Source organism: Dysidea avara, chromosome 2 (assembly GCF_963678975.1).
Source record: "Dysidea avara chromosome 2, odDysAvar1.4, whole genome shotgun sequence".
In the NCBI taxonomy this organism is placed as follows: domain Eukaryota; kingdom Metazoa; phylum Porifera; class Demospongiae; order Dictyoceratida; family Dysideidae; genus Dysidea; species Dysidea avara.
Window position 1 is genome coordinate 24,277,421 of NC_089273.1, and position 12,090 is coordinate 24,289,510.

General features: G+C 38.8%; 1 protein-coding gene across 1 annotated transcript; it reads right to left on the minus strand.

The window, feature by feature from the left end:
• Positions 1-4,180: 4,180 nt before the first annotated feature.
• LOC136247945 (zinc finger BED domain-containing protein 4-like) lies at positions 4,181-5,672 on the minus strand. Its single transcript, XM_066039764.1, has 3 exons — positions 4,810-5,672; positions 4,577-4,746; positions 4,181-4,491 (listed from the first exon to the last, which is right to left on the minus strand). Exons 1-3 carry the CDS (start codon positions 5,670-5,672, stop codon positions 4,181-4,183), a joined length of 1,344 nt encoding a protein of 447 aa, XP_065895836.1.
• Positions 5,673-12,090: the final 6,418 nt, after the last annotated feature.

The following is a 12,090-nucleotide window of genomic DNA, read 5'->3' on the forward strand; positions in this document are numbered from 1 at the left end:
AACGTCACTACTAATAGCTGCCACAATACTCACTATTTTTGTGTAGTGACGTTCACTACTAATTTTGTAGTGGACGTCACTACATTGACCACCAAGTAGTGACGTTCACTGCAAAAAGTAGTGAGTATTGTGGCAGAGCAATTCACTACTAAATTTTGCAGCTATTTTGATTTACCACTGCACAACAGAAAACTGCTGAAAGTATGGGTAAACAAAATATGTAGGTCTGACTTACCTATTAACACTTCCACCAGAATTTGCAGTGATCATTTTAAAAATGCAAAAAGATGCTTGCACAAGAATGAATATCCAACTCAGTTTAAAGGTACCAGAATTGCCAACCAGAGTCACAGTGCCACCACCACACAGACCAATTGTTCGCCACCCATTAATTACAAAAAAAAAGAATGTATTAAAACCCAAAGAAGTTAAATATAGTGACATTGGAGTGAATACTGATCTAACATGCCAAGATCTTCAAACACTATAGGAAACCTTATCAGAAACAAACAGAAAACTACAAGAATCAGAGAAAGCTTGCCAAACATTACATTAAAACAATTTTTTTCAGCTGGAGAATGTTCTGGATGATAATAGTAAAGTTAATTTCTACACTGGATTCTCATCATTATTACACTTCACTTGTTAATGGTTAGTTTTAATTTCTTGGTATGTGTTAACAAACTGAACTATAGGGGTAGCACATCTACTGAGAATGATAAGAAGACAAACAAAGGAAGACCACGAGCACTTTCACTGTTTAATGAATTTTTTCTTGTGTTAGTACATTTAAATTGGGTCTATTTGAACAAGACTTAGCAAATCGGCTTGGTATATCACAGCCTACTGTTTCCAGGATCTTCAACACCTGGATTAATTTTCCATTTTTTCAGTTTGAAATCATTCCACTCTGGCCTCCAAAGGAACCTGTGTCACCTAATATGTGAACGGATCTGCGAAAAAGGGACATAATTGCACAAGCCTAAATTTACAGTATAAAGCATTGAATACATTGGGTGAAATACTTGCGTATTATTGAAAAATTCCGTAAATTTTTAACCCCTCTTTTTTAGTGAAGGAAGGGACTAACAATAAAAACCTGGATACCTATTCGTCTGCTCAAGAGGAGTTGGAAAATCTTTGTTTCGTTGCTGTAGACCCAAGGACACGTAAGTTATGAGCATTTGTTTACGTCATGTCGAAGCGATCGTATGCGATCGATTTTTCTTTATGAATTCGCCTTTGTATGCAGTGAAGAAGGGCAAGTAAAGGTAAAACTTACCCAGTAATTTATTCCCTTGTTCATGGCGAACACGATGGTGAAACGTGTAGCTCTGTTCCTCAATCCGTTGGTAAGTTACAACCATTTTTGTAAGCGCCTGTAAAGTTCACCGAAACGTTCATTTTCTCCAATAGCCGTAATACATTTTTGACTTAGCGAACTCGGAAAGTATGTGGAAAATTTACGGTAAAACGACCACGCCTTAAAAAGGCAACCCGTCTATATAAGACGGGTTGCCTTTTTAAGGCGTGGTCGTTTTACCGTAAATTTTCCACATACTTTCCGAGTTCGCTAAGTCAAAAATGTATTACGGCTATTGGAGAAAATGAACGTTTCGGTGAACTTTAGCAAGCAAGAGTTAGCCAGCCTTCAGAACAAAAAGTATGTTATAGAGAAAGGTTCGAGCTATAACATATCCAGCGTGTAAGGTGAAGGCTGAACGAGAAGATGATTTTCTCTCAATCTCGGGTTTTTGGAAAGCGATAAAACTCGCTGAAAACATTCTTTGTAAGACTTTGCTACTACTTAGAATGATAGACTGGATGATTTTAACTCATCTTGTACCTTTGAAGAACCAAAAACGTTTGTCAAACTATTTTAAAAAATGGGTTTTTTGTTGACTTCTTGACCAACATTGTAATCATGCGTAAAACGGAAAGTCGCGTTTTCTTGCGTTACACAAGGGACACGCCCTAAATAGGCAACCCGTCTATACTTGCTGTACAAATCAATTTTTCTGTTGTTGCTACTTTGTAGGGCTGTAACTCCCAGAGTGTTTGGCATATGAACCTGAAATTTTGCCAGTGGGTACACTTGGCTACATAGATTATAAATATTCAATAACAGGAATTCGGAAAAAATGCGATTGTGTCCTGTTTTCGCAGATCCGGTCACATATGCCTAAAAACTTTAAAGAGAATATCCATGCACAAGAATTATTATGGATGCCACAGAAATCTTTGTTGAACAACCTGCCATCACAGAATTACAAAAACTGACATATTACAAGTATATATATAAAAATAATAATACTTATAATGGTTTGATAGGAATATCACCATCTGGAGCAATGACATTTGTGTCAGATCTTTATCCTGGAAGTATCTCAGACAAGACCCTCATCAGAAAGTCTGGTTTGTTGCAAGTGTTGTTTTTTGTTGCTTCAGCACTTAACACTAGCGTTGGGGTTGTAGTGATGAGCCAGATTATTTGCATAGCTCCATCACCTTGCCTGGTGGTGCCACCTAGTTACCTGCTAAGAATAATTACTAGCTCATCTCTATAGCTGTTAACACTAGTGCTAAAGCAACAAAGGAAAACATCTATGCTAAAAGAATAGCCTTTATCACGCTGTATCACTGCTAGTATGGCATGTATCGTAAGTGTATTCTAATTAATTAGTGTATGCGCTAGTGTCATGACTTGTAAGGAAGAGCCAGCAGCAGCAGTTGTAGCTTGATAGTAGTGTCTCCAGTGTTGCAAGAGACGGATAATTCCTGGATTATTGTTTAAAAGCTGTTTCCAGCTCGGTCCACGAGCCCAGTCCATTCCAGTCCAGTCCATGGAATAAATTAGGCCCTTTTAGAGACACAACAAATCAAGTGTTTTTTTTTTTGGTTTGTGCAGTACTCACCAACTTTAATTTAATCCACCCCTGTGTAAGTAATCAATGTATATATCAACCAAAAATTACACTATCAACACACACGGTAGTGTGTCATGCGGCCAAGAAGCCGGCGCACCACACTTTGAGTATATTTACAGGAAGAAAGAAAATGCAATTTTCACACCTTTGTAGCTCCATGATCCCTTGTTCGATTGGAACTAGTTTCACTTAAGAGGTACCCACCAGGTAGGCGCCTCATACCAAATTTGAAGGAAATCTCCCTAACCGTTTCCGAGATAGGAGTGGCCAAAGTTTTGTTAATTTTTTTTCTTTCTTTGCTGTAGGAGGCTACGGGGGCAGAGCCAGTGGAAGCACTACGGCCACTGCCATAGCAGATTTTCACAGCCAAAGCCAGTCATGTGAGCGCATGCCTAGCTAAGCTAATATAGCTAGCTACACACTAATAAGGTAGCTCCGTATAGTAGTTACATCATCATGACATGCGCTAATTTATAGACACCAACCATTCTAACCTTTAATGCAGTAAAAGGATGTGCAGCCAACTTCACGTTACCACTTGTTTGTCCTCTATTATATTCGTGCATCTAATGATCGAAGCATGTGATGACCAGTGCGGTGGATGTTCTTCCAGCTCTGCTGAGAGGTAGGTTATTATTATTATTGGGAGTACAGGTAAGAAGGCAATGCCTGTAAAAACCTGATCAATTGTATAAACGAAATTAGACTTTACAATATATAGAAAAGTAGTGTGACAGTAGGGAAGTTACAAAAGTCATTGTATGTATGAAGCAATATCTTAAAATCAACTCTTTTATTGAAGTGCTAAAATTACTTCAGAATGTGGTTTACAAACACTAACAATTGGAAATTTTCCTTGGGGGGGGGCATGCCCAGACCCCCTAGAGGGGCATTTTGCTCTTTTTTTTTGCCAAACAGCCACTAAGAGCTTCCACCGGCCCTGGGGGGGTTCAATTTCTTTTCGCACACTTTGCAAAAATTGCTATAAAACACAAACTTGGAACTAGAGCTGTACCGATGTGTGGTTTAAAGCATTCCTGATAACCGATGTGTGTGTGTTTCAGAAAGCGGATATGTAATGGCCGATCCGATATTGAGAAAAGTATCAAAGATTTATTTCATTAATTATAAGTAACTCGACAATGTTGACAATACTGTTAAACATGTGAAATGTCATCACTTAAAACCAAATAGTCAAGTACAAGTAAGTGATTAATACAAATACATAACAAGTCAGTTGTGTTTAAAGTTTGCTAAACCTGATAACAGTTACCAACAGTGGGAAAGTTGTACTTTATCAACAGCAAATCTTCCATAAACTCTGGCTTTAGGCAACTTCGTTTGTCATCATAAATGGCACCTGCTCCTGAAAACAATCGTTCCGAGGGGACACTTGTGGGTGGAGCACTGAGATATCTTCTGGCTAATTGAGAAAGTACAGGATAACACACATTGTTAAGTTTCCACCACTTGTATGGATCTCCCTTCTTTAAATAAATCAATGGTTCAAAAAGATATTTATCAATTTCAGTAAGTGCACTTGTATCTACTGAAGCAATTGACTCTGTGAGTATGTCATTTAGACAACCTCATATCTTGCTTTCATTATCAGTAGCAGGTCTTTTGTGGAGCTGGCTCTTGCACATCACTTTCACAAGTTTGGAATTTGTAAACATCTTCAAGTAGGTCCTTAGTACTTTCATGAGAATTTGTTGAACTAAAAATTTTGTCTTTATATCGAGGATCTAACATAGTGGATAATACCAGAAAATCTGTCTCTTCAATGTCATAAAACCTCTTCTGTAATGACTCTAGCAGACTTCATGGAATGTACACCTCTGTCTTCGCCAGATTGTTCAAGTGTCTTTCTTAATATCCTAACCATAGGATAATGACAGATATACATGCCTCGTCTTCTGAAATGGTTCGAGTAATTTCTTCTACTGGTGATAAAATATCTATAACCTTGTTGGCTATATCTAACTGGGTTGATGTAAGAACAGGGATAGAACCATCTGATCCATAAGCAGCAAGTGACATTTTTTGCTCAACTACAGATTGTAGCATGTAGAGGGAAGAGTTCCATCTTGTTGGCTCGTCTTGTTTGAGATTATATTCTGGAATGTCAAGTTGCTGCTGGATTTTCTTTAACTCATCATAAGCTACAGCAGACCTCCTGAAGTGTCCTACTATGCTTCTACAGACAGCCAATAAATCAGACACAACACGTTGAGACAACACCCCATCATTTACGACCAATTGCAAACTATGTGCGAAACAGCCATAACTACACAAATTTGCATCTGTCATCGCCCTCCCCATGTTAGATGCATTGTCACGGAGTACAATATGTACATTTTCTTTGTTAATCCCCCAGGTCAAAAGCATCTGACAAAATTTTTCACATATGTAATTTCCAGTGTGTGATTCCTCCAGTAAAGTAACATGTGATACAGCTGACATCCTTTCAAAACCATCAGACATCCAGTGAGCTGTCATACTTAGTAGACACCTGTAAGCAGTATTGGTGCTCCAAATATCTGTGGTAAAGCTGTAATGTTTAACATTTGGACTATGCAAAATTTTGTCTACCACAACTTTAACCCCTTTGATTATCTTAGGAAATACTTTCTCAGTGAAATATTTCCTGCTTGGAATCTTGTACCGAGGCTCAAGGCTTTTGACAAAACTAATAAACCCTGGATCCTCAACAATGTATATTGGTTGACTATCTATCGCTATCATTTCTCCCAGTTTTTTATGAATTGCATGAGCTCTAAAACCCATGGTGACTGATCATCTTTTCTTTGGAGTGTTAGCTGGCGTAATCCAGACATGGATTTTCCCTGAGACTTTTTCTTTTTTATGTCTGCTCTTTCCATCTCCTTCTCTTGTTTCAATTTTAAAAACTTGCTATACTCTTCAGAATGCTTAGACTTTAGGTGTTGTACCAAATTACTAGTGTTGAAGCTCTTCATGTTGTCTCCACCACGAGCAACAAGATCTTTACACTTGTTGCACTCAGCAAACTTGGTGTCTTCCGCAACGGAGAAAAATTTCCATACAGGTGAGCGCCATGCTGGTTGGAGCTTTCTCAAGGTTCTTTTACTATGTGAATGTGGAGTTACTGAAGCAGTTGAAGATGAAGTTGAAGTATTCATGAAAAGAGAATCGTTTGACACAGAAGGAGACTGAATCATAGCATGAATTTGGTGACGACGTAGGCGATTCATCACACGATGGTGGCGACTGTGAATCGTTTAACAACAGTAGGCATTCCAGACTGATCTTAAAATTTTGGAAAAACGGGCTTTTTATATGCTCAATTGATAGAGTATTGATTGCTGATCTCAGAAATATATAGTTTGTCGGGTTGGAATTAGCTACTTTGGCATGCACAGTGCTTAAAAACTGAAAAAAGGTACATTTTTTCTCCAGTTCTCCCCATACATTTTACAGGGGAAAATGGCACAATTGAATCAGGAAGCCATCTATATAGCAATCTGGACTATCTTGAAACTGCAGTTGCTTCTAGCTGCAAGTTTGTACATGTAATGAGAGTAACTTCAGGTCTTATCGGATCTCAGCAATCTTTGTATGCTTTGTGGTGAGCAAATATGTTTCACCTACTGCACACTTCTCAATACAATGGTGTATGCCCATAGGCAAGTGGCTATCTCAAGTTGGTAAAAACATCAAGCTATCAACTTATAAAGGTAAACAACTAAAGTGGAGGTGCCACAATGATGCAACAATACCTAAGGTGGAGTTGTGGTTTCAATTATGGCATTGTTATGCCGACTTTGAAGTGGTTTATACTTTTGAGCTGATAACACAACCATCAGAAAATTGCTCTGAAGCTGAAAATCGCTAACCCGAGCGAAGTAACTACGCACTTTAAAGTAAGCACCAGTGACTACCTTTCACCCGACCGTACGTTTTTTAAAGTTTTAAAGTATTCTACATACATTACAAGGCTTGAAAAGATTACAAAACAACACAAAACTTACTTATATGTAACGCGCACGATAAAACTAAGATTTTCATGATGATCAGCGTGTGGACAAACCCCACAGCGATTTTCACCCTCATTGGAGCTCGGACGACGGAGCAATCCCAAGTTAAACACGAGTTGTCATTTTGTGCCAGGGTTCTATTGGGGAATATACGGAGAATTTTTTTATTAAAAAAATCTCGGATACTGGAATGCCTAACAACAGTACCGGTGAAACTGGCGAGTTACACGGAGCTGAAGTCATAACTTTCTACAACAATCAATTAATGAACATTAAATAGAGAAAATCGGTAAGTACATCGGTTATTATTTTTGCCATACTGATTACCGATATGGCTATATTTTCCCATATCGGCAACCGATATAATGGCCGATCCGATTATCGGTACAGCTCTACTTGGAACTCCATTGTATTGATATTTGGCACACGTGAAAAGCGTATAAAGGTACAGTTGCGTACCAACTATGCTGTGAATCTGAAAAATATCCAAGGAGTTATGAGCGTTTATTCATGTGAAAAAATATGAAACTTTTGTCACGGCTACAGCGTAAATCGAGTAGAGGAATAACTTGAAAATTTGTGTGTACATAGGCTGATCATCATAGGAGTGCCTTTTGATGGTTATCACAGCAACAGACTTACAGCTACAAAGTTATAAAGCAAATATCCAGCAAGTGTAAAATCATAGGATCGAGATACTCTAATAGAGCAGTCACTGAGGGGAAAAAAAGTGCATAAAAATGTCGAATAAATGAACTGATCATGACCAGAGTTCGAACCAAAGATTTCCATACCTAACACCTGCATCCTCAACCACTGAACCACTGCTATCTCGGCTGATCACTTCACTTAATTTCTTGGCCAAGAATAATGTATAGCTGGAAAGAAGTATTGCCAACTAAGTGACTTGAGTGTGGAGGGCTTCCATGTGTTAGGAGATTGAAGTTGGCTGTCAGTATGCTCTTTGGAAGTGAAGATCATAGTATAGGTTTATAGCTACTATAAGCTGCATAAACAGCAGTGTGTAGGTATTAGCTAGTTAGATGAACAGACAACACCTTTTAATGTTACTGCCTAAGGGCACATTTTGTGTATGTATCATCTTCATCCAAACATGGTCTAGGGGAAGCACCCAGGCCTTCCCTTAAGATACTCCACTTTAAATTCGAACACCCTTCAAAAAAATATTGGCTATGCCCCTGGTAGGTATTCAATTTTTTGCAGATTAGCATATTTTCATGATTAATTTTCTTGATATTCACTGAGACATAGAATAGAGGTAATTCTGGTGATCATTAAGTTTTGAGGATGAAGATTTCACAGTCACTGAAGTAGCTAATTGAAAGAACTAGAAAATCCATGACATGCATGATATTTACAAATGTTAGGTCATTTGATTTGGAGATACTAATCTATACAACCTTGGGCAAATGTGATTGTATCTGTGAATACCTGATGCAATTGCTCATATGTCAAATTAAATATTTATAATTCACATACGCAAGTGTTTGCTCTGGGAAAGTTTCAGCAGAAAGGCACTTACTAAAACATTTGCAACTTACAAGCAAAATAACACATACGGAAGTGAAACTTGTTTGCTGTGAATAGGGCAATTGATTTTTGGTAAGTTTTTCCTTGTTTGTATCACCTTTCTTCACTACATACAAAGGTGAATCCAGTGAAGACAGATCCATTGCGTACTATTGCTTTGACCGGATGAAAACAAACACCCATAATTTATGCATCCTCGGTCTACTGAGAGTGGGGCACTTATAATTTCAAGTGTTGCACGTGAAACATAAAGACTGCTGAGTTTTCACTTCAACTTTTGCCAACACCTGGACTGTAATCGGTAAAGAGATTTTAAGACGGACTGATACTCGACAGCTTGCTCCTCTGAACACACTGAATCAGCTACTCAGTGCCAGATAGTGAGATCAGCAAGTGATTCATGTGACTGGATAGTCCTCGAGTGGAAATTGTATTACTTCATCCTGTTAGTCGTGATTAAGCTTCAGACAACTGAAAGGGCCTGCAGCTGTTCGTTTGAACAACTCCTGGCTGGGGTGAATAGAACGTGGACCATCGTATTGAGACAGATTACAGACCTGAGCACCACTGCTACTACGATCAAAGGTAAGGTTACTCCAAATAAATTCTCTGTTTCCTATCCTGGACTCAAGCATATTTGCATGCGGGTGGGCGGTCCATTGTCATTATAAGATTGGCAGCTTTTCAAGCCATTATTTGCCGGTCACAACCATAAAAAGCTGCATAAAAGCATGCTTAAACTTGTTCCTTCCTTTTAAGTTGCAAAATAGTAGTTTGTACTGACTTGATAGCACTGCTGACACGTGAGCTGACACTGTTTCAAGATGGCTTTTACTGAGCCTATCAGTATGCAAGAATAACTGGAAAATAATGGAAGAATATGGAATAATGGAATATTTAGAGCTAACAGTAACCAGATGCGGGCGGTGGACAGGAAACAAAGAATTTATTTGGAGTGGCTTAAGCTATGCACGCTACTACGGGCCTATGTGCTTTCAATTTTATGTACTTTAATAAGCTGTAACTAGCTACAACAAAAAACTAAACAAACTAGTATTTTTAAAAATTGTTAATTTAAAAATGAAGTGGGGATCTATGCAATAAAAAGTAGTGAAACAAGAAATGAATGATGGTATTACAGCATAGCTCAATGGGAAAGTCCCTACTTTGGCACATTAGCTATAATTTTGCTCAATGCCAAAGTAGGGGCTTTTCCACTGAGCTTTGCTGTAACACCATCATTCATCTCTTGTTTCTCTACTAGATCCCTACTTCATTTTTAAATTAACAATGTTTAAAAATACTAGTAACATATATGGGGGTAGGGCATTCCATTCCCTGATGGCTTGAGGAAATAGAACTGCTCATGTAGGCATATGTATCAAGTTACTTGAGCCCTGGCATAACAAGAATTCGCTATAACACTACACCAACTCCCAAGGAATATAGGTCAGTGGTACAGCAAAGTAATCCTTGATACCATTAGTCATGTTTCCCAAAGCAAGAGGAATACAATTCTTTGTTCCATATTAGTGCTCCCAAGGATATAAGCATCATGGCTAGCTACATAGTTTACTTGTTTATCGGCGGGCGTCATGGTGAGAAGTGCGGTTCACACGTCTTTTTTTCTCACACTACTGAGTCTTTTTTTCATACTGAATTCTTGCCTTCTCCCCGGTCACGGCGTATGCTAAGACATAATTTACCCAGCAATGGGTTTGCCTGTTCATTGGTAGCATTATGCATATCCAACGTGGGACTCCTGTGCGCAACTGGTTATTTTCGTTTTCGACCGTTCACGAACTCTAATAATAGAGAAGAATATGACTTGTTTTGAGCAAGGCTCTTCAAGGATGGCTTCGACAGTGGCTCAACAATTTAGACCAGTCCCTGGTGGCGCTTCTTAATTTTAATTATAAGCGCCCCTGGAAAATCGATCTAGAGTCTGGCCCACGTGAGGCTAGGGTTGGCAATGTAAAAACCAACCTCTATAATTTCTCCTCCAACCCTGAGTGATCAATCCTACCCAAGTCTAAATCAAAACCGAATAGGGTAATAATATAATATACGGTGATTCCCCTTGCTGTTTTCTTAGCGCGCATTTAAATTTTCCACGACTGACTTTTCAGGTTTTTAAATAAAAATGGGTAGTAGTTTAGCGCGCTTCAATGTTTCCATGAATGGTAGATTACTTAGTGGTCATTATATTATTGAAATCAGAAGCGTATTCTTGAGGAAATGGATGTTGCGAGTTTGAAATCATAGCGTGATCTAGTCTGGCGCGGCCGCCCCTTCGCAAACAGGAAGGGTCTGGTAACTCTAGCATTGTGTACTTGTGCGAATGGAATGTAATTAGTGGGAGAAACGTGGTTTTCCGTAATTAGAATCATTATCGTTAGTCATTGCAATATTCAGTCGAGTCACGTCCAGGGAACCGGCTCAAAAAAACTTACCGCTTCTAACTTACAAGACTACTTAACGTACTTTTAAAATATGCCATCCTTATTCCTTCACAATAAGTTGTTCTAATTGAACAAGACTCGAGACAAGCAAAACAAAAGCCATATTTTGTCGCCTATCAAGTTAGCCAAAACGGATATCTACGGTAGTTAGCTAAGCTAGTTAGAATTTTGCATAGCATATTTGTAATATATGATATCTACGTCACTAAATGAGCAGGCAAGCGATTTGATTGGACGCACCAGTTTTCGGTAAGTTCGCACAAGTACACAATGCTAGAGTCCCCAGACCCTTCCTGTTTGCGATGGGGCGGCCGCGCCAGACTAAGCGTGATCCGAGGCGTGAGCGAGAGTATCAGCTTGTGTTGGCATGTGAACACTATAAAGCTCCACTTAATAAGATCCAAAAAGGTGCCTGGGAGTTTGTAAACCAACCTTGGACTTCGTTATGTGAGTTTCAGTGGGTTGCAGACCCGGCGTCAAACACCGTTTTAGCCCGGGGAGAATTGAAGCCTCGGTACAGCGAATCACCTTATAAGCAAGTGTATTTTGTAGAGCACCTCACCCAATAACCCAAAAAAGCACTGGACAACATTCTAGATGTTTCTGCCCATTTTTATGAATATGAGCCAAAATCAGTCAAACCTTACAACACAGCTATGCACAGTAAAAACAAACTAGTGAACGTCACTACTAATGTCTGCCACAATACTCACTACTTTTGTGTAGTGACGTTCACTACTAAGTTTGTAGTGAACGTCACTACATTGACCACCAAGTAGTGACGTTCACTACAAAAAGTAGTGAACGTCACTACTAAAAGTAGTGAGTATTGTGGCAGAGCAATTCACTACTAATTTTTTACAGCGTAGCTATCCCAAACGGAAGGCATTTGGTCTCTATTGAACCCATTGTTTAAAACTAGACCATTGATAGGCTCCATTCCCTGAGTTACAAGTTAATCCACAGGGGGTTGATTTTTTCATTGCCAACCCTATTATAGTACGTTCACGTTGAGCTGAATCCTCAAAAACATGTAATAACTCATGGATGTAATTACACATGATCTTGAAATTTGGCTCATTTGTGGTACTGCTTGATCCGCTAAAATATTTTGAAATCTTTTTGTTCAAATGT

What these genes read in the sequence shown, in the direction of transcription:
- LOC136247945 (XM_066039764.1), bottom strand. Translation starts at nt 5,672, where the DNA reads ATGATAGCGATAGATAGTCAACCAATATACATTGTTGAGGATCCAGGG. An exon ending in ATATCTGTCATTATCCTATG is followed by an intron (nt 4,747 to 4,809) that starts GTTAGGATATTA and finishes CATTCCATGAAG; the next exon opens with TCTGCTAGAGTCATTACAGA. An exon ending in CAAATTCCAAACTTGTGAAA is followed by an intron (nt 4,492 to 4,576) that starts GTGATGTGCAAG and finishes ACATACTCACAG; the next exon opens with AGTCAATTGCTTCAGTAGAT.